The 24,393-nt window shown below is 36.3% G+C and overlaps 1 protein-coding gene across 1 annotated transcript; it reads left to right on the top strand.

Annotated features, from left to right (window-relative positions):
- On the top strand, positions 1-24,393 carry LOC122408879 (uncharacterized). Its single transcript, XM_043415964.1, has 3 exons — positions 1-269; positions 356-787; positions 24,324-24,393. The coding sequence occupies exons 1-3, from the start codon at positions 22-24 to the stop codon at positions 24,391-24,393; spliced, it is 750 nt and encodes a 249-aa protein (XP_043271899.1). The 5' UTR covers positions 1-21.

Genomic DNA, 24,393 nt, shown 5'->3' with positions numbered 1-24,393 from the left:
TTCCAAGGCATCAACTTCCCTATGACGTTGGACCAGATTGGGAAATTTGAGAAGATGAATAATCTCTCAATCAATGTCTATAGCGAGAAGGAGGAAGTCATTCTACCAGTCCGCGTGAGCAAGGAGAAGAAAGAGCGACACTTCAACTTGCTTTACATCGAAGACGTGTCGGGATGTGGAATTGGACACTTCGCGTGGATCAAGAATTTATCCCGGCTCGTCAACTCACAGCTCAATTCTGATGGGCACAAGAAATACATCTGTGATCGGTAAGTATTTTTAATATACAACTGTATACATTTCTTTACGATTATGATAATATACTGTAAATATTTGAAATTTTTTATTGTTATAGATGCCTTCATTACTTCCCAACCATTGATAAGCTGCAGTTCCATGAGGTGGATTGTGGCGTTATCAACGATTGTGCCGTTCGACTACCAGCTGAGAACGACAAGTGGTTGGAGTTTACCAATGCCAATCGGAAGGAGCGTCTCCCGTTCGTGGTATATGCCGACCTCGAATGCATCTTGGAGAAGACCAGCGCTGAAGAAAGGGAGAAAAATAAGAGCCAACATCATCGCGTCTTCAGCGTTGGATATTATGTAAAGTGCTCCTACGATGATTCGCTTTCGGGATACCACGAACGCCGAGGTGAGGACTGCGTGGAATGGTTCGTAGAAGAACTTAAACAATTAGCTTTGCGCGTAGAAAAGATTCTTCTTACGAACGTTCCGATGAAAACATTAAGTCCGCAAGAGTGGAGAAAATTTCGGGAAGACAAAAAGTGTCATATTTGTGAGAAACCTTTTGTCGAGGGTGACGAGCGTGTTCGCGATCATTGCCACCTGACAGGGCAATTCAGAGGTCCGGCTCATTCAAATTGTAATTTAAACTATCAGAATTCGTTTTTCATGCCAATAGTTTTCCACAATTTATCCGGTTATGATGCACATTTTATAATTAAAGAAGTAGCAACTGCGTTCGCGGGGAAAATCGACTTGCTCCCAATAACAAAAGAAAAGTACATCTCCTTCTCGAAAACGGTTCAAACAGGCAAAGACACGCGGAAAAATATAAAATTGCGTTTCATTGACTCACTCAGATTTCTCAATACGAGCCTAGACAAATTAGCATCCTTTTTAACTGTAGATAAACTCGCGACTTTAAAGTTGCAATTCCAAGATGTAGACCATTTTCATTTATTAACACGGAAAGGTGTCTTCCCGTACGAGTATATTGACAGTTTCGAAAAGTTGGATGAAACGGAGCTTCCACCGCGGGAAGCATTTTACAGCTCTTTAACTGATTCAACAGTTTCCGAGAAGGAGTATGCACATGCGAAAAATGTGTGGGAACGATTTTCAACGCGAACGCTCGGTGAATACAGCGATTTATACTTGAAGACTGACGTATTACTATTAGCCGATATCTTTGAGAATTTTCGCGATACTTGCCTGAAAAGTTATGGTCTTGACCCTGCGTTTTACTACACTCTCCCCGGATATACCTGGGATGCCATGATGAAATATACAAAAGTAAAGTTTGAATTGCTCACAGACATCGACATGGTATTGTTTGTGGAGAGAGGTATCCGAGGTGGTCTTAGTCAATGCTCCAAAAGACATGCCCGTGCCAATAACAAGTACATGAACTCGTATGACCCATCTATTCCATCGTCATACTTGATGTATTTTGATGTGAACAATTTGTATGGTTGGGCAATGAGTCAACCACTGCCGTATGCAGATTTCGAATGGATTGAAGACCTTGCCAACTTCAACATCGAGTCTCATCCATTTGAGTCTGAAATTGGCTATATTCTTGAGGTTGATCTGGAATATCCGAAACACTTGCACGATGCACATAGTGATTTGCCATTTTGTCCAACGCATGACAAACCTCCGGGCGCGAAGCAAGAGAAGCTTCTTGCCACGGTGAATGCGAAAAAACGATATGTCATCCACTATCGTGCATTGCAGCAGTGTTTGAAACATGGTTTGACAATCACTAAAATTCATAGAGTCTTGAAGTTTAAGCAATCTTCCTGGCTCAAAACATACATTGATTTGAATACACAGTTTCGTACACGTGCGAAAAATGATTTTGAAAAAAATCTGTTCAAATTAATGAATAATGCCGTGTTTGGAAAAACCATGGAGGATGTTCGTAGTCACGTCCAAGTTAAACTGTTAACGGAATGGGCAGGTCGATACGGAGCAGAGGCTATGATTGCTAAACCTAACTTTCACAGTCGAAGTATCTTTGCGGAAAATTTAATCGCTGTAGAGTTGCGAAATCTACAAGTCAAATTCAATAAACCGATATATGTTGGCATGTCTATTTTAGATATTTCAAAAACTTGTTTATATGAATTCCATCACGAGTTCATGATGCCGTCGTATCAAAATAAATGTAAAGTCATGTATACGGATACTGATAGTTTAATTTACCACATTGAATGTGAAGATGTGTACGAGGACATGAAATGTAATCTCGACAAATATGACACCAGTGACTATCCCCATGACAACGTTTATGGTATACCGCTAGTCAACAAAAAGATCCCGGGTCTCATGAAAGATGAGAACAATGGGGCCATAATGACCGAATTCGTTGGACTTAGATCGAAGATGTATGCGACGCGAGTTGAGGGTGAGAACGATGTTAAAAAAGCAAAAGGAGTAAAAAGTAATGTTGTGGCGAGGACCATAACATTCGAAGATTACGTGAAATGTCTCAATGAGCAGATCGAAATGAAGCGTTCTCAATCTTCAATTCGCTCGACATTACACAATGTCTATACCATCACGGAGACAAAAATTGCTCTAAGTCCACACGATGACAAGCGATATGTTATACCTGGAACGGTAGACACGTTACCATGGGGCCATTACAATATTCCCGAATTTCCAGAAGCTATGGAGGCATAGATCATTGTAAATACGAATGTGTGCTTGTGAATGTTAGAGATTGCGAGAATATTTGTACATTGAATGCGAAAAAAAAAAAATTGTGAGAGTGAGAACTTGTTCTCAACATTGATATGAAATAAAAAAAATTTTGTGCGAGAGGACTTTTCCTCAAAAACTTGTAAATTTGTAAATATATGTTGTAATTTATGTAAAATAAAAATTTTTTGTGAAAATCTGTCATTCTTTTTCTTTAATCTGCTTTTCATGCGGAGTTGGGGAAAGGTCGTAAAAATCACTCAGACTTTTGAATTTTCCATCTTTATTGTTTACAAATCATTTTTACTTATCCAACTATTGTGTGTTTTGTCGAAACCTAGCCATTTTACGAACAACTGACTACCACGTTTCTTCAATACTTTTTCAATAAGATATATGTCGGGATATTTTGCTCGAAGCAGCTCTTGCTCATAGAAACTACCTGCGATGGGTTCATCTTGATGATCTTTTATATTATAAGTAACTGGATTAGTTTTTCTAACTCGATATATTGTAAATATTTCCGTTGTCCAGTTTGGTGTATAACCTTTTTCGAATACATTCTTAAATTTACTTATGCGTACTTTATCACCGATTTTAAATTTTGCTTGGTTTCCAACTTCTGATCTATTGTATACATTACGCAACAGGCGTTTTTCATTCGCAGTGTTCACATCTTTCGGTTTCATTTTTATCGTACGATGTAATGTATCATTATATTTTATAATTAATGTATCGAGAATATCGATCCATTTCCAGTTTCCGCGAAAACTAAATTGAATCCACATTTTATTCTTAAGTGTACGATTGAAGCGCTCACAAATTGATGCTTTCAAATTACTAAATGTAGAATACAAGTGTACATTATACTTTTTCATCAAAGCCTTAAAGTCAGTATTATAAAATTCTTTTCCTTGATCGACGTGAAGATTTTTCGGTATGCGCCCTTTGCTGAGAATCGTCTCCATTGCAGCACTCACATCTTTTCCACTTTTACTCTTCAACGGTGCGGCCCAGGCGAATTTGGAGAATATATCGATGACGGTGAGGAGAAATTTATGGTTGGAGTTGTGTTGTGCATATGCAGACATATCTACAAGATCAGCTTGCCAAGTCTCATCCAGGCCGCGTATATCTACATGTCGACGTGGATAATTCCGCCGAGCTGGCTTATGCAGTTCTTCAACCACCGCAAGCTTCTTTTCACTCATTTTTTCTTCTCCCCCCCACAGTCCTCATCAATTGCAGAAGATAAGAGTCTGGAGGATTTTTCACTGACTTATCATTAGATGATCTCGTAAAAACTTCATATCATCATGAAGTTCTGAGATTTCTCTCTTTATATTATCAATTTCTTCACGGAGATGGGCGAGCTCGGTTCTCACACGCTTTTCTGCAGCCGCCACATTCGATTCACACTTTTGATTCGTTGTATGAGTCACACTATGAGTTATAGAATGAATGTGTTTGCTGAATGCACCGAGTGTTACAACATCTCGAGCATTTACTGGCTCGCCAACGTTGCTCAGTCGTTTTCGTTCCAAGTCGTAATGACCGTCCGATGTAATTTTGAATCCAGCACCTGGTTTACCCGGAGGACCTGCACCATGTCTACTCAACTTTCGTCCAAACACATCGACGCTCATGTTGGGAATGTGGATGAAAGCAAGCCATCACATGTTAATAAATGATTTCAGCTTCACGCAACTCCTCGATAATCGATATAATTTCATTCGAATGTGATGAATTTCCAGCAGCTTGCGATGCGAGCAATAAGCGAAGACGATCTACCAGCTCATTTGGATCATCCCAATGAACATAGTCGACAGAGGTATGCTTTCGTGCTACCTTATACTGAGGCAGAGCACCACCTTTCTTATCGTTGCTACCGAGCATTTGGGATATATCATTTTTAAATTTACTATTTTTATCCTGACGTACCGCACCCGTGCGTTTATAAAATTTTTTATGAGCATTCGTTGTGATGATAATTTTCTGATATTTCTCCAAGTCATTTGGTGTTAGATATTTGAGTTCGGGCTCTTTTTTAAACAACAGTTCCACCAAGCCAATACTTTTGGGATACTTTTCATCTCCAACCACTATATGATCGAGTTCGAAATGAATTGGTGAATCACCAATCATTAATCTGTTTTGAGCGAGATTTCGTACTCCATACACGCCATCTAATCTTGTTTTGTTATTACTACGCAGTAAGCCCAGATATTCACGTATCAAATTATCAACATCTCTAGATGATTCCAAGTTATCATCGTCCTCATCATCATCATTATTATCTTCATGAATATCATTATCACTATTTTTAGTTAAGGGTACACCGACATTCTCATCAGTAATTGCATCATGCCAAATATCATCTTTGAAAGAAATATCTTGCTTCATGCTATTTTCTCCGAAATTTGGAGACTCTTCCTTCTTCTCCTCCTGCTCCTCCTCCTCTTCCTCCTTTTTAACATTTACACGTTCATTCTTAATTTTAGGTTTTTTCGTATATGAAACTAGTTCTTCTAATGGTTCAACAATCGGTTTAAACACATCTTGCATTTTCTGCTGAGCACTATCACGTCCACTTTTCAACATTCGATGTTTTCGTCTGATTGCATCACTCGCCTTGGCAAGTTCACTCAATACAGCCGTCTCCTTTAAAAGTTCTTTGCGCTTCATGTTGACACGAGTAAGTCAGACTTTAGACTGTCTTGTAAAATCCAGGGGAACAATTATTTATCATCATCATCATCATCATCATCATCGATAGTGAGGAAAGAATCAAATCCCCTTCTATATCTTCCAGCATTCAACTCACTATCCTTGTCAATCGTGATGAATCCATACTTGTCCGATTTCCAACACTTGACACACATTTTTTTGAAACTTGCATAAGTCATATCCGTATTGACATGATCATTATATACATGCTTGAGGTTCATATCATCTTGTTTGAATAGCACTATAAAATTTGCATTGTCTCTCACGAGATGTTTCGGAATACGAGTATACGTCTGACAGAGATAAAAACTATCCACAATCTCGTGTCTTCCCATGGAAAAAAATGCTCTCACGTTGTCCTGTTTCTCACACGCTATATCGTCAAAGATGAATATGGAGTTTGGGCGAGCTTCACTAGGTGCCACAACTTGTTCATGCTCGTTAAATTGAAAAAATTCCACTCCTTCCACAGGTTTAAGCATTGGCTCGAGCAATCGGTATTTAGGCTGCTTCAAAGATTTCGAGTATAGATATATATTCTCAAATCTCAAACCATTTGGATGTATTAGGAGCGTGAGTAAGGCATTCGTTTTTCCACAATTCGAGGGGCCACAAAATACGGCTCGAATGCTGTTAGGTAGTAAGTTTCCATGACGCTTCTTCACACTACCCGCTCCAACAATAAATTCATCGAAATTTATTATGGGGAGTTGACCGCTCGAAACTTGTTTCTTCGACTTCATCTCGCGTGCGACTGATTGAAAAAATCATATAAATGCAACTTTATAATGTTGGAATAGTCAGTCGAGTTGTAACCACTGCAGAGTGATGATTGTACATGATAAACCTGGTAAAGGTTTGGTAAACAGTATAATCAACAATCTCCCCGTGGAACTACATCTACCGGGATATCAATATTGTGGACCCGGTACGAAATTGATCAAACGTCTTGCTCGTGGTGATCCTGGTATAAACGCGCTGGACGCTGCTTGTAAAGAACACGATATCGCATATTCGAAAAATCGTGAAAACTTGGAAGCACGACATCTGGCGGATAAAATTTTGGCTGAACAAGCCTGGCAACGTGTAACCTCGAAAGACGCAAGTCTTGGTGAAATAGCAATTGCTTGGGCCGTGACAAACATTATGAAGGCGAAAAAGAAATTTGGTCTAGGTATGAAAGGAGTGACGAAAAAGATCAAAAAAAGTGTTTGCCTGAAAAAGATCATCAGTGCTGCAAAGAAAGCCATGGTTCGTAGTGGTGACCCCCGTGAAATCGTCATGTCAGCATTGAAAGGTGCGCGTGCCAGTGTTAAAGGTGTTAAAGTACGCACGCCTCGGGTTCTACCTGTACCTCGCAAAATCGGCGGTTTATTGCCCTTCCTCGTACCCATCTTTGCCGACCTTAGCGCCGTTGGTGCACTGTCTGGTGGAAGTGCTGCAATAGTCAAAGCTGTAAATGCTGCTCAAGCGGCTAAAAAGGAATTGGAGGAAAGTAAACGTCACAACCGAACACTCGAGGCCATCGCTTTGGGTAAAGGTTTACATCTGAAACCATACAAACAGGGTTTGGGTCTTTACCTCGGGACAAAAAACGTATAATCACGCTACCACATCAACCACTCACCGACATCGATCTGCTAAAGTATGCGAGAGCCATGAAAATTCGTAACTTTCGTGGGGTTTTCATGCGTGACAGTTTGCCTGAAAATGGACCACACAAGCAAGAATCAGCAATCGTGAATTTGGATGAAAATGTGGGCCCTGGGACACACTGGGTTGCATATAAAAAAAATGGTCAACGAGTCACATACTTTGACAGCTTCGGTAATCTCCCACCTCCACCCGAACTCATGAGATACTTCAATGTTGGTAGCGTGAAATACAATTATCAAGAGACGCGGTAGCGGCTCGACGCCAAGTATTAAAAGGAAAATCAGCAGCGCGTAAAGAAAAAGCCAGCGCGAGCCCTGCCGCACTCTTATATACGCGAATATGCCGATTTTTGACGTCACAGAGTTTTCAAACGGCGCTTGCGGACAAACCATATTATTAAAAAATCTAAAAATTGGTGAGAATTTTTTTTCGATTTTTCCCTTTCCATTGGTCTTTGTTGGAAGTAAATCCATTCAGCCATTCCCGAGATATGTCTCTTTAAAGAATTGAGACCGAACGCTTTACGATAAATTTCATTTCTTAGAGACAGAGAGGCGTAAGTTGAGCATGTTTACGTTCGGACTTACGGCCTTTGCAGGCCTGGTATACATTTCTCGGCTCTCCTGTCACACAGTACGCTGAACGCGGCTACCCCCTCTCTTGCGCGTCGCCGAGCGAGAGAGACAGAGAATGTGCGGACAGCGGGGGCAATACCAGCTCCTGGCTTACGCATAACTCGTATTATTATATAATATATATTTTATTTATTAATAAATAATAAAATAAATTATAATAAATATTTTATTATAATTTATGTATAAAAACCATAAACTTCCCCTAGGGAAAAAAAGGTTGGGACAAGTACATTGATGGTCTCTTGTTTCTGGATGACAGAAAAAAGATTTAGAACCAGGAAAAAAATTCTATAAAAATAATAAACGAAAAATTGAAAAGTTCAAAAAAATTCAACAAAAATAAAAAACAATCGAAAAAATTCTGTAAAGAAAAATAAAAAATTTTCAAAAAAAAATCATAAATATTGAACAAATTGAAAAATGTACTATCCAAGTTACATGCAGTATAAAAATGTATGATATCAATTGGAGGCCAAGTTTTTATTGATAATTTGGAATATTTATCGAAAAAATTGGAAACTGTAATGAAATTCATGATAATTATTTTCACGAAAAAACTTAATGAAAAAAAAGACATAACGGAAGTTACGTGCAGTACTAGAATGTATTACACCCATAAAAAAAACTTTAAACAAAATTTTTTTTTAATTGTAAAAAAAATTATTTCATAAAAAAAAATACAGAACAATTCGAAAAAAATTTTACAAATCTTGAAAAAACGTTATTTTAAAAAAAAACTAATCTGCATCTATTTTTTAAAGTGTCAAAAGAATCAAATAACAAGTAAAAAATAATAAACCGAAAAATCATGCTTGAAATCATTTTGGAAACCGATGCCTCATTCTTCTTATTTGATTCGAACAATTAAATCAATTGAAAAAATTCCATCTAATTTACGTGCAGCATTAATATTTATGATATCAATCGGTGGACAAGTATTTTATTAGTAACTCCAAATTTTGACATTATTAAATTGTTCTAAGAAGCTTTTAAATCGAAAAAAATGACATGAAAGCTAGTCATTTGTTACTCTATGGTGGCAGAGACTTATAAGAAAATCGATTCTTCTCAGACTTTCAGGATCCTCTGGTATTATTCACAAAATTCGACGTCGATTGGATCGATACAAATTATGTTTAAATATGTGTTAAAAGTACTTGTCCGGCCCATCACTATTCATTTAAATAAAAATCAATCATGAAAAAATGGAATTGTATGGCAGAATCCGGTTAAACATTTATTGAAATGCGATTCATTATTAGTTTAATGTTCTTAATAATAGTATAGGTTAGTTCTTATTCCGAATGGAATTCGTTCGCTGGAAGAATAAGTGGGAAGTAAAAATTGCCGTTATTGAATATAAACTGGAGAGTTATTTTGGAAGCTAAAACATATGTATTATGTACAATTTTTTTCATTTATCGATGCACAATAATATCCCTTGTATATTGCGAAACAATTTGTTTCCGTTTTTTATTAAATTAGTGCAATTAAGCAACAATTACTTGAAGATAATTCTCTCAATTCCCTCTACATGAATACTTGTGACTCATCAGTTCTAGACAAGCACGGATTTTTATTTGGATAAACAATTTGAACGAAAAGTGATGGGCCGGACAAGTACTTTTAACACATATTTAAACATAATTTGTATCGATCCAATCGACGTCGAATTTTGTGAATAATACCAGAGGATCCTGAAAGTCTGAGAAGAATCGATTTTCTTATAAGTCTCTGCCACCATAGAGTAACAAATGACTAGCTTTCATGTCATTTTTTTCGATTTAAAAGCTTCTTAGAACAATTTAATAATGTCAAAATTTGGAGTTACTAATAAAATACTTGTCCACCGATTGATATCATAAATTTTAATGCTGCACGTAAATTAGATGGAATTTTTTCAATTGATTTAATTGTTCGAATCAAATAAGAAGAATGAGGCATCGGTTTCCAAAATGATTTCAAGCATGATTTTTCGGTTTTTTATTTTTTACTTGTTTTTTGATTCTTTTGACACTTTAAATAATAGATATAAATTAGTTATTTTCAAAGATAATGTTTTTTCAAGATTTGAAATTTTTTTTTCGAATTGTCCTGTACTTTTTTTTTTGTAAAATAATTTTTTTTACAATTAAAAAAAAAAAAAATTTTAAGTTTTTTTTATGGATGGAATTATCAGCAAACGAGGGACCTTCAATGTACTTGTCCCAACCTTTTTTTTCCTAGGGGAAGTTTATGGTTTGATATCACGTCTTTTTTCTCGAAAGTTCCTTATTTATGTTCAGATGACTATAGGATTTTAGTTTCAATTTCTATAAATTATTTATGATTTTCGGCTTATAACGTTGGTTTTCACGAAAAAAGACCTATTTTTCGTCAAAATTGTACTGGAAATATTTCGTCACAGGTCTATCCTTGGACTTTGGCGATTTCTTTCCTTATACTTTAATATGTTATGCTTATTGGCAACCCAAGAGCATGCCGAAATACGTGTTGCGGGCTGAGATATGATTTTCGGCTTATAACGTTAGAAAGTTAGCAAAAAGAAAGGAAAAGAGGAAAGATTGATCAAATTCAAGACACAACAAATCCAACAGAATTGTCCATTTTTAAATGTTGCTTTTGCATTCTGAATCTAGATATTTTCGTGTCATCCAAAACGTGCCCCCGATGAAATATATTTCGAAAGTATGCCAGTGGCCGAAAAAAGGCACCCGGAAACATTTATTATGTCAGAACTCAAAAAAGCAAAAAAAATTGAGCGTACTTAATTCAACAGAGCAACAGAATTCAAAAACGTTTAAGGTACCTTCATTGGTTTTGGAGAAAAACAATTTCAGGAGAATTTAGAAATGAATTCAGAAAGGTAAAAATTCAGAATAGAATAGAAAAATGAAAATTAAGAAATTCAGAAAAATTGAAGACCTTTGTGATGAATTTTCCAGATTACATGCTATGATTGGAGTAAATAATTTGAATGTTTGGCACAAATTCTGCGACACAAAAATATGAAAGTTTGAAGGTATTCGCTCCATACCGCAATAATACAAACTTCAATACTATTTGAAAAAAAACACTTTAAAACTTGCTCAACCAAGTTCCATTACATATTACCATAATCAAAGATAGAGAGTGATACTTAGCACATATTTATCCACAGAAATTTCAAAGTTCGCAGGTATCTGCTGCGATTCAATGTATCCGTGCAATGAGTTTGGAAGACAGCAATTTCAAATCCACCCATAAATGAGCAACTGAAGACTTTTGTAATGAATTTTTCACTTTATGTTTATGTTACAGTGAGAGTCGAAAAGTAAAATGAATAGCACAGTATATAAATTTTATAGTTTTGCAGATTTTTGCTGTATTTCAATGATCCAAATCTATAGTATTATAGTGAAAAGTTGTTAAAAGTCATGATGTTACATTAAAATGACATAGCGCACATTGCATTCAGCAATTCTGTAAGTTTCTGGGGATGTTGGTAGGCATCATATTTGATCGCATCCAAAACTGAGCAACAGTAGACTTATCGGAATGAATTTTTTTTATAATAATTCCATATGTGTAGTTTGCAAAGTGGAAATACTCAACATACATGTCATTCTATAAGTTTTGTTATCAAAATTTGTGTTTGCATACCACATTCCTGAGATACGACTTTTCATATCATTAGCAAAAAAGCATCCAAAGGCTTTCTGGAAAAGTTTCCAAATTTATCACTCGACAGACCTAATGGGAAAAGAATAACTACACACTATACCAAGACCAGATTTTTTTTTGAAAATCTGATTTACAAAATGTGCAATTCAAGATTATGGTTAGAAACTTCTCGAATCATGTTACCACAATCATCATGAAGAAGGAGTAGAAAATCATAGAACACATATTAGGGAACGAATTAATAATATGAATCGATCCGCTGCAAACTGAGCGGGTGAAAACAAAAGGATCGGATAGGGCAGAGCCAAACTGTATATCAAACAAAATATGGGGATGTTTAAAAATAATGACGACACAAGAAATAAATTAGAAAACATTTATTCAATTAAAGTTTCTAATATCATTCTAACAGTTGCGTGTATTTTTGTTCTATTTATTCGTATATATAACCTATGTACACATGATATATAATCACGCCACTGACAATATATTCGCACTGGACAATATTTCTCGTACTCTGGTTTAATTGAAGGATTATTTCAGTGAACACTTATTTCCAATCGAACGAAATAATGAAATCTTGAAAAGTTTCGTTGACATATATGCATCACGCATTTTTTATATTCTTTTTCACACACACATCACAGACTACATTTACGCGGCCGCTTTGATACCGGTTTAATATATCACAAATAACAAAATAAATAGTAATATGCACTTCTTTAGATGACGAAAATTATTTTTTTATTGATCCCGCACGCACTTCGTAATGTCGAAACTCTGTTCATACGATCAAAAACTGACACATGGTTTGTACATATATATATGTATATCGGTCGAATTTATGACTGCTGTTACCAGCTGTGCTGCGCCGTGTGCTACGTTCTGAAGTTGACGTCAGATTTCCAATCATCAACAACTAATTTCAACAACCAATCACAACGTTTAAAAATGGATGTCGTCAGATCCAACGAATCAGATATTCGAGAGCATCAAAGTGCCTTTGATGGTGTTTATAAATACAGACGCATAAATTCTTGAATGTGTTGGTAACTTTTGCATAATCTTGAGCCCGTGCAAAGTTTTTTCTCAGCAAATACGCCACCGACCATGCTGATTTAGAGCGGAATCGAAAGAGAATTACTCAACTGGCTTAAACTTCAATTTTCAAGTTGTTAAATGGCTCCTGAGCTTCGTAATTCAATAAAATCACATGCCAATTTTACCCCCACCACGGCGAATCGTTTTATTCAGAGAAAGTATAGTCTCGGCGAGAGTCTCAGGCCAGCAGACGACAGGGCTGTCAATGTACTTGTCCCGAGACTCTACCGAGTCTCTTGATATCAATTCGAGGTCAAGTATTTATCAGTTATTCGAAATATAATCTCCGGCGACAAATGAGCGTTGAGAATCCTTGTCGGGCTCACAACGTTTTATCAAAATTACTAAAAAATTAATGGAAATAAAATCATTAAAAATTCACATGAAAGTCATTCGTTACTTCATCAAGGTATACACTTTAAAGAATCGATTCCCCTCCGACTTTCAGGATCCCCTGGTATTATTCACAACATTCAACTTCGATTGGATCGGTACAAATTATGTTAAAATACGTCTTAAACGTACTTGTCCGGCCCATCACTTTTTATTCAAATTGCTCATTCGAAAACAAATCAAAAACGAAGTTAATGCATGTGTTAATATTAAGGAACAGTAATTCCCGAGAAAATAATTTTCCTTCGAATCGCTCTTGTCAAAATGAAACGAAAATGAAAGATGAAGTTGATTAATCTATTTATATTATATGGAGTCATAATTCACAACAAAATCATTTTTCTACAAATTCCAGGAATCCACGTGTCGTACTCGACTAGTGATATTTATCAAAATGTGTACGTGACTATAGAAAAAAAAACATTGCATGGCTGAGTAGGTTCGAAAATTTCTAGTAATGCGCCTGATTATTTCTCATTTTCATTGGTTCTTACCGAATGGTATGTGTTCACTGAAGAAATTGAGAAGTGGATATTGCTATACGAACTTGCGAACAATCAAGTTCAAATTACTTGGAGATATTATTTTTATTTTTATCCATTTTATTATATTTGTCATTATAGAAGAGCCCTGATTTGTTGTCGAATGAGCAATTTGAATAAAAAGTGATGGGCCGGACAAGTACGTTTAAGACGTATTTGAACATAATTTGTACCGATCCAATCGAAGTTGAATGTTGTGAATAATACCAGGGGATCCTGAAAGTCGGAGGGGAATCGATTCTTTAAAGTGTATACCTTGATGAAGTAACGAATGACTTTCATGTGAATTTTTAATGATTTTATTTCCATTAATTTTTTAGTAATTTTGATAAAACGTTGTGAGCCCGACAAGGATTCTCAACGCTCATTTGTCGCCGGAGATTATATTTCGAATAACTGATAAATACTTGACCTCGAATTGATATAATACATTCTAGTACTGCACGTAACTTCCGTTATGTCTTTTTTTTCATTAAGTTTTTTCGTGAAAATAATTATCATGAATTTCATTACAGTTTCCAATTTTTTCGATAAATATTCCAAATTATCAATAAAAACTTGGCCTCCAATTGATATCATACATTTTTATACTGCATGTAACTTGGATAGTACATTTTTCAATTTGTTCAATATTTATGATTTTTTTTTGAAAATTTTTTATTTTTCTTTACAGAATTTTTTCGATTGTTTTTTATTTTTGTTGAATTTTTTTGAACTTTTCAATTTTTCGTTTATTATTTTTATAGAATTTTTTTCCTGGTTCTAAATCTTTTTTCTGTCATCCAGAAACAAGAGACCATCAATGTACTTGTCCCAACCTTTTTTTCCCTAGGGGAAGTTTATGGTTTGATATCACGCCTTTTTTCTCAAATGTTCCTCATTTATGTTATGACGGTTATAGGATTTTAGTATAAATTTCTACGAATTATTTGCTTAGTACATTTTTATAGATTCCATTCTCATACGAACATTTTTTATGGGATAATCTTTTGCATGAAATTATCAGCAAATAAGGGACCATCAATGTACTTTTCCCAATCTTATTTTCCCTAGGTATGATGTTCGGCTTATAAAGTTGGTTTCCACCATAAAAGACCAATTTTTCGTAAAAATTGTAGTGAAAATATTTGGTCACAAGTCTGCTCTTGAACTTTGGCGATTTTTTTCCTTATACTCTAATATGTTATGCCTATTAGGAACTAAACAGCATGGAGGAATCCGGGATGAGGCCCGCAAAATGAATTTCGGTTTATAATGTTTGTTTCCACGTAAAAGACCAATTTTTTTTCAAAATTGTACTGAAAATATTTCGGCACTGGTTTGGTCTTGGACTTTGGTGATTTTTCTCCTTGTCTTCTAATATGTTTTGTCTATTGGGAATCCAAGAGCATGGAGAAATGCGTGTTGTGGGCCATAATATGATTTTCGGCTTATAACGTTGGTTTCCACGAAATAAGATCTATTTTTCGTTAAAATTGTACTGGAAATATTTCGTCACAGGTCTGTCTTTGAACTTTGGCGATTTTTTTCCTTGTACTCTAATATGTTTCGTCTATTTGGAACCCAAGAGCATGGGGAAAAGTGTGTTGCGGGCCGAGATATGATTTTCGGCCTATAACGTTGGTTTCCACGAAAAACAACAAATTTCTCGTCAACATTGTACAGAAAACATTCCGTCACAGGTCTGTCCATGGAGTTGGGCTATTTTTTTTCTTCTACTCTAATTTGCTATGCTTATTGGGAACCCAAGAGAATGGTAGAAAGCGGGTTGGGGGCCGAGATATGATTTTCGGCTTATAACGTTGGTTTCCACGAAAAAGGACCTATTTTTCGTCAAAATTGTACTGGAAATATTTCGGCACTGGTTTCTTCTTCCACGTTGGTGATTTTCCCCCTTATCTTCTAATATGTTTTGTGTAATAGGAACCCAAGAGAGTGAAGAAATGCGTCTCGTGGGCTGTAATATGATTTTCGGCTTATAACGTTGGTTTCCGCGACAAAAGATCTATTTTTCGTCAAAATTGTACTGAAAATATTTCGTCACCTGTCTGTCCTTGGCCTTTGGCGATTTTTTCCAAGTCTTCATACCAAGAAAGAACTGATGTAAAGATTTCCTTAATAGAACAGATTTTATTTATCCCTTTTCTTCAAAATTCAAATGAAAGATAGATCAAATTCAAGACACGAAAAATCCAACAGATTTGCCCACTTTAAATGTCGCTTTTGCATTCTGAATCTAGAGATTTTATTTCATCCAAAACGTGCCCTCAATCAAATATATTTCCAAAGTTTGCAAGCGGCCGCTGAGGTTCAATTATCCACAGTTTGATAGTTGCTGAAAAAAAGTACCCGTAAACTTCTACCATTTATTATGCCAGAACTCAAAACAGCAAAAAAAACTAAGCGAACTTAATTCAACAAAGCAACAGAATTCAAAGACGTTTAAGGTGCCTGCATTGGTTTTGGAGAAAAACCATTTCAGGACAATTCAGAAATTAATTTAAAAATTCGAAAACTCACAATGGAGTAGAAAAAGGAAAATTGAAGTATCTAGAAATGCGGAAGACTTTTGTGATGAATTTTCTAGATTACATGATACGGTTGGAGGAAATGATTTGAATGATTGGCACACATGCTGCAACACAGAAATATCAAAGTTTGGAAGTATTTGCTGTATATCAGTCATACAAACTTCAATACTATTTGAAAAGGAACACTTAAAAACTTGCCGAACCAAGTTCCATTACATATTACCATAATCAAAGATAAGGGGTGATCCGTCGCATATATATTTATCCACAGAAATTTCAGAGTTCGCCGGTATCTGCTGCGGTTCAATGTATCTGCGCAATGAGCTTCGAAGACAGCAATTTCAAATCTATCCATAAATGAGCAACTGAAGACTTTTATAATCAATTTTTTTCTTCATATAGATGTTACAGTTAGAGTCAAAATGTAAAATGAATGGCACAGTATTTAAATTGTATAGTTTACAGATTTTTGCAGTATTTTAATGATCCGAATCTACAGCATTATAATGAAAAGTTGTCAAAAGTCATGATGTTACATTAAAATGACATAGCGCACATTGCATTCAGCAATTCTGTAAGTTTCTGGGGATGTTGGTAGGCATCATATTTGATCGCATCCAAAACTGAGCAACAGTAGACTTATCGGAATGAATTTTTTTTATAATAATCCCATATTTGTAGTTTGCAAAGTGGAAATACTCAACATACATGTCATTCTATAAGTTTTGTTATCAAAATTTGTGTTTGCATACCGCATTCCTAAGATACAACTTTTCATATCATTAGCAAAAAAAGCATCCAAAGGCTTTCTCGAAAAGTTTCCAAATTTATCACTCGACAGACCTAATAGGAAAAGAATAACTACACACTATACCAAGACCAGATTTTTTTTTGAAAATCTGATTTACAAAATGTGCAATTCAAGATCATGGTTAGAAACCTCTCGAATCATGTTACCACAATCATCATGAAGGAGTAGAAAATCATAGAACACATATTAGGGAACGAATTAATAATATGAATCGATCCGCTGCAAACAGGGCGGGTGAAAACAAGGATCGGAGAGGGCAGAGCCAAACTGAATATCAAGCAAAATATGGGGATGTTTAAAAATAATGACGACACAAGAAATAAATTAGAAAATATTTATTCAATTAAAGTTTCTAATATCATTCTAACAGTTGCGTGTATTTTTGTTCTATTTATTCGTATATATAACCTATGTACACATGATATATAACCACGCCACTGACAATTTATTCGCACTGGACAATATTTCTCGTACTCTGGTTTAATTGAAGCATTATTTCAGTTAACACTTATTTCCAATCGAACGAAATAATGAAATCTTGAAAAGTTTCGTTGACATACATGCATCGCGCATTTTTTATATTCTTTTTCACACACACATCACCGACTACATTTACGCGGCCGCTTTGATACCGGTTTAATATATCACAAATAACAAAATAAATAGTAATATGCACTTCTTTAGATGACGAAAATTATTTTTTTATTGATCCCGCACGCACTTCGCAATGTCGAAACTCTGTTCATACGATCAAAAACTGACACATGGTTTGTACATATATATATGTATATCGGTCGAATTTATGACTGCTGTTACCAGCTGTGCTGCGCCGTGTGCTACGTTCTGAAGTTGACGTCAGATTTCCAATCATCAACAACTAATTTCAACAACCAATCACAACGTCTAAAAATGGATGTCGTCAGATCCAACGAATCAGAAACTCGAGAGCATCAAAGTGCCTTTGATGGTGTTTATAAATACAGACGCATAAATTCTTGAATGTGTTGGTAACTTTTGCATAATCTTGAGCCCGTGCAAAGTTTTTTCTCAGCAATTACAACACCGATCATGCTGATTTAGGGCGGAATCGAAAGAGAATTACTCAATTGGCTTAAACTTCAATTTTCAAGTTGCTAAATGGCTCCTGAGCTTCGTAATTCAATAAAATCACATGCCAATTTTACCCCCACCACGGCGAATCGTTTTATTCAGAGAAAGTATAGTCTCGGCGAGTCTCGGGCCAGCAGACGACAGGGCTGTCAATGTACTTGTCCCGAGACTCTACCGAGTCTCTTGATACAATATATATATTATATTATACAATATATATTATAATATAATAATAATATAATAAAATGAAAAAATATAATATTAAAAATAAAATTAAATAATAAATAATAAAAATAAAAAAAATATAAAATCCTGGTCGACGCCGCAGGATTTTTCGAGTATGTCTAGGTCGACGACCCTATAATATTTTATGTCCGGATATATTCCTCCATGGCTTTCGTCGTCTAGGTATGTTTTTTCATGGTTTTCGAGGTCTGGGTCGACGGCTCCTTAGTTTTCGATGTCCAGGTATGTTTCTCCATGGTTTTCGTGGTCTCGGATAATTCCTCCATGGATTTCGATGTCTAGGTATATTCCTCCATGGTTTCTGATGTGAGAGTGTATTTCTCCATAGTTTTTAATGTCCAAGTGTATTTCTCTATTATTCTTGATGTCTAGGTATATTCCTCCATGGCTTTCGCGTTCGAGGTCGACGGCTCCACAGTTTTCGATATCCAGGTATGTTTCTCCATGGTTTTCGTGGTCTAAGTATGTTTCTTCATGGTTTTCGCGGTTGAGGTCGACGGCTCCACAGTTTTCGATGTCTAAGGTATGTTTCTCCATGGTTTTCGTGGTCTAGGATAATTTCTCCATGGGTTTCGATGTCTAGGTATATTCCTCCATGGTTTCTGATGTCCAGGTGTATTTCTCCATAGTTTCGGATATCCAGGTTGAAACGGCACTCCCTTTTTAAATAAAGAAAATATGACGTTTGAACTTCGCGCCACGCGAGCTCGTACTCAGCCGCTCGACGCGACTCTCCGTGGCTCGGCGTAAAGGCTATTGCTTAAATAAGAAAAACTCTTTTCTCTCGTAATTACTTTCATTTTATGTTTTAAATGACACAATTCATTTCCTTTTGATACGAGGCAAGATTCAATTAAACAAAACAAGTTAAAAAGTCGGTGTCAAAAGCAATTGAGAGCGTCCAGAGAAAACTTGTCCAGAAAACTCCAATAGCGTGCTGGCTCCAACAGAAATGACCAGTCACGAGCGAGCATTTGGTTCCAGGGGAAATAATGATCGAAAGTGATCATAATTTATTAATTTAACGTTGATTAAAGAAAAACTTGCTTTATTTAAGCTTTAAAATACAAAACACAATTTTTGTTCGCTAAAAGCAGTTGATTTTATACGAAAATCATTTATTTTACAAAAGCGAGGGAAAACAGCCTCTAGTTTGTCCAATTACAGCTCGAGCGGGAATTGGAGAACCAATCCCAGAATTTAGCAATCGGAACTCTGGTTCGAGATTATTTTCTAAGCGAATCAAAGTCCAAGTTATTTTTAAACGGAATTATTATCATTATTCCTTTGTTCAAACGAGTATAAAAGGCCGTGCGGAGCAACCACGGCAGCTCATTCTTGAATCAGCTCTCGCTTCGAACACAGAGGTAGTGACTCTGGAAAACAAGCTCCAACACCCTATAAAATTCCAAATTTCACGCCGAGAGGGAGGGGATTGTGCGATTCCGTACGATCTGCAGATTCGAGGGTGAAATTCCTTTCCAATCACGCCGAGAGGGAGGGGACTGAGCGATTCCGTTCAGGCCAAAGATTCGAGGGTGATTTCCCATTCATTCAGTTAGAGAGGGAGGGGACCTTGCGATTCCGTGGGGTCTGAAGATTCTCTAACTTGATCCATCTGTCCTATGTTAAAGAGGGAGGGGACCCTGCGATTCCGTGGGGTCTGAAGATTCTTGGCATAGGCCCCTTTTCCTCAACACCATTTTTGATTTTTTTTTTTTTTGTTGGAAGCAAAAGATTAGTTTAATTTGAAAATAAAAGCTTCACGATCCTCTTGGAGGCGAGAACCGATTCAATTCTCCAAAATTATTTCAATTATTTACAGAGACAAAACTTTGATAGAAAAAGAAAATTTATTTGTCCAAAAATTAATCAATCTCAGTTGATTTGTATCGAGCCTGTCCGCAAATATCATTTAAAATTGTATAGAAGCAGAGAATTAGACGGATTGATTAAATTTGAGAATTGAGAGAAATAGGAATTAATTTCTGATCTCACAGATCAGAACTTATAAGAATTTATCAAAGAGAACAGAAATAATTACAATTGGACACGTTTCTTGATATTCGAGAGAGAAATCATAAATTGGACAAGTTTCTTGGACAAGTTTATATCAAGAAACTCGGTAGAGTCTCGGGACAAGTACATTGACAGCCCTGTCGTCTGCTGGCCCGAGGCTCTCGCCGAGACTATACTTTCTCTGAATAAAACGATTCGCGGTGGTGGGGGTAAAATTGGCATGTCATTTTATTTAATTGCGAAGCCTATGAGTTATGTACGACTTTGAAAATTGAACTTTCAGCTAATTGAGAAATTCTCTATTGAATGAGCCCAAAATCAGCATTATTGGTGGCGTAATTGCTGAGAAAAAACTTTGCACGGGCTCAAGATTATGCAAAAGTTACCAACACATTCAAAAATGGATGTGTCTGTATATTATATTATAACACCATCAAAGGCACTTTGATGCTATCAAGTTTCTGATTGGTTGGATCTGACGACATCCATTTTTAGACGTTGTGATTGGTTGTTGAAATTAGTTGTTGACGATTGGAAATCTGACGTCAACTTCATAACGTAGCACACGGCGCAGCACAGCTGGTAACAGCAGTCATAAATTCGATCGATATACATATATATATGTACAAACCATGTGTCAGTTTTTGATCGCATGAACAGAGTTTCGACATTACGAAGTGCGTGCGGGATAAATAAAAAAATAATTTTCGTCATCTAAAGAAGTGCATATTACTATTTATTTTGTTAAAATTTGTGATATATTAAACCGGTATCAAAGCGGCCGCGTAAATGTAGTCTGTGATGTGTGTGTGAAAAAGAATATAAAAAATGCGCGATGCATATGTCAACGAAACTTTTCAAGATTTCATTATTTCGTTCGATTGGAAATAAGTGTTGACTGAAATAATCCTTCAATTAAACCAGATTACGAGAAATATTGTCCAGTGCGAATATATCGTCACTGGCGTGGTTATATATCATGTGTAAATAGGTTATACATACGAAATAAATAGAACAAAAACACACGGAACTGTTAGAATGATATTAGAAACTTTACTTGAATAAATGTTTTCTAATTTATTTCTTGTGTCATCATTATTTTTAAACATCCCCATATTTTGCTTGATATTCAGTTTGGCTCTGCCCTCTCCGATCCCCTTGTTTTCACCCCATCAGTTTGCAGCGGATCGATACATATTATTAATTCGTTCCCTAATATGTGACCTATGATTTTCTACTCCTTCTTCATGATGATTGTGGTAACATGATTCGAGAGGTTTTTAACCATAATCTTGAATTGCACATTTTGTAAATCAGATTTTCAAAAAAATTTCTGGTCTTGGTATACTGGATAGTTATTCTTTTCCCATTAGGTCTGTCGAGTGATAAATTTGGAAACTTGTTCCAGAAAGCCTTTGGATGCTTTTTTTGCTGATGATATGAAAAGTCGTATCTTCGGAATGCGGTGTGCAAACACAAATTTTGATAACAAAACTTATGGAATGACATGTATGTTGAGTATTTCCACTTTGCAAACTACAGATATGGAATTATTATAAAAAAAATTCATGCCGATAAGTCTACAGTTGCTCAGTTTTGGATGTGATCAAATATAATGCCTACCAACATCCCCAGAAACTTACAGAATTTCTGAATGCAATGTGCGCTATGTCATTTTAATGCAACATCATGACTTTTGACAACTTTTCATTATAATGCTGTAGATTCGGATCATTGAAATACAGCGAAAATCTGCAAACTATACAATTTCTATACTGTGCCATTCATTTTACATTTTGACTCTAACCGTAACATATTGTAACGTAACGCTCTCGCCGACCCGGCCTGAACGCCGCCACGCGTCGGTTCGAGCTACCTTATTTTTAAAGGAGCAGGTATGAACGAGACGAGAGACAAAAATTATGTTGATAAGATAACAAAATGAATTTATTAGACAATACTATTGTGTTTTTACAAAATGATACGCGTTTTTACAAAATGATACGCGTTTTTAATTTTAATTATGTTTTTACAAAATGATAGCGAAAATGACGCGTTTTTAATTTTAATCTTTTTTTTTTGTCCGCGTTGTTTAACCAAGTCAGGCGAGAGAAGACTCGAAAGACCCGGAAAAACGGAGCGTTTTACTGTGTGAAATTTCGATTGAATTTTCAAATTTGTTTTTGTTTTTTGTTTATACAATAAAGAACGCTTTAAGGTTTATCGTGTCCCTGCTTATTCTATTGCCTCTCCTTTCCGCTTGCATGAAATTTTTCAGACAACAAAAAAAAACAAACAAAAAATAATGAAACTCGCAACGCTACTAATTGACAACCGATGTCCTGTAATCCTAACCGCTTGAGCCTGAGTCCTTACGCTTGCTAGCAATTCAAGAGTGTTGTACGCTTTTTGTTTTTACAATTTTTTTCAATTTGTGATCGCTAGGATGCTATACAAACTCTAGTCTTACCGCTGCCTCTTGAATTAATGCTTTTATCCGCTTGTTATTTGTTTCTACTCGTTATAATTGGTTCGGACAATTTTTCTTGACTTTAGAGTCGTACAATGGACTATAGATTCTTAAATTATTGAATTCTAACGCTAATCAATTCGTTCGACCCAACCAAATCGGATAAATTATGAAACAATTTTGAATTTAATAATAATTAATCATAAAATCATTTATTTACCGCCTCTATTCTCAATACACCCAAAAATGCTAGGTGGAAAGTTTGTGCTTGACCACGGGCCTCAAACGTCGCCGAATGGCGCCAATGCTCAAAAACACAAGACAGGTTAGGATGTGAACCCCAGACCACGGGCTCGATACGTCGCCGAGTCTCGCCAATGTCCTGAGCATTCACTAGGTTAGGTAATTTTGCCCACGGACCACGGGATCGATACGTCACCGAGTCTCACCAATGCCCCGTGCAGCAAAATTCGGAAATTATAGGTTATGTGGAATGGACCCTGGACTACGGGATCGATACGTCGCCGAGTCTCACCAATACCCCAGGCATCCAAAGGAATAATAGGAGAAAGGATTTTAGGTTATATCAGAATAGAGTGTATTTTGCTATTTGATGTTAGGAGAGCTCTTCTAGGAGATCCGAGTTGGTTCTAGAGGTAGGGTGAACTGCCTCCCGAATGAGCCGTGCACCGACTCTTATACCCCGTTCCCCACTCTAAATTCTCTCAAACGCCGAATTTCTCAGTTTCGGACGCGTTCTGCGCATTCTTTTGTAACGGGCTTCCCTATTGGCTCGCTGCCTTAATTCGCGCCTTGCTATTGGCTGATCGCTATTTTGCCCGATGCGCCGAATTCCGCTTTGATTAATTTTCCGCTCTTCACGACTTAAAAATAATGAAATTTCAATGCCAATTCTTATTGTTTAATTATTTAAGCGATTTGGCTTCATTGTTTTATTTAATATCATTTACTTTAATTTTATCCGTAAAATTGGAAAAAGTCACGTTCGGGTTCCTATAGCCCATGAACGCTTAGCTCTGCGCATGCGCTGTGATCAAGCATTTCGCTTTATTTGAAATAACACAAATTTTCTACAAGCTTTAATCTTTTCTCTATTTTTCTTTGATAGCGGCTATTTTTCCCGACATTTTGAGCCTAATTACGCTCATATCGATAAATAAAAAGTTTGAAAACAATTAGAATAAAGAAATTATGATTTAGTTTGATTTTTTGTTAAGTGGCGCTGTTCGGAGCGTTGCCCGCCGGCTCGCTCGGGCCTTTGTGCCAGTCGCCAACATGGCCGCCGGTTGGGACGCACGCCCGTCATCGCGCCGCGATGTTTTTGGTACGCGCAATATTCAATAGTTCAAGCGGGCTCGGGCCGCTACGCGAGTGTTACATCTCAAATGCCCCCCAGAACAAAAAGATCGTTGAAATGATGCTTTTTGTTCTCAAAAACTCGTTTAAGGAGTCTAAACAAAAAGAAAAAATACAGAAATTCAAATTCTCGAAAACCGGAAATGGGATTGGGACCGTAG

Source organism: Venturia canescens, chromosome 4 (genome assembly GCF_019457755.1).
Source record: "Venturia canescens isolate UGA chromosome 4, ASM1945775v1, whole genome shotgun sequence".
NCBI classification, from domain to species: domain Eukaryota; kingdom Metazoa; phylum Arthropoda; class Insecta; order Hymenoptera; family Ichneumonidae; genus Venturia; species Venturia canescens.
This window is presented reverse-complemented; position numbering and strand designations above follow the sequence as displayed.

Excerpts from the sequence above, each read along its gene's own strand:
- LOC122408879 (XM_043415964.1), top strand. The coding sequence starts at position 22 with ATGACGTTGGACCAGATTGGGAAATTTGAGAAGATGAATAATCTCTCA. Across the intron at positions 270-355 it reads AAGAAATACATCTGTGATCG|ATGCCTTCATTACTTCCCAA; the intron begins GTAAGTATTTTT and ends TTATTGTTATAG. Across the intron at positions 788-24,323 it reads AAATTTCGGGAAGACAAAAA|GAGTCTAAACAAAAAGAAAA; the intron begins GTGTCATATTTG and ends AACTCGTTTAAG.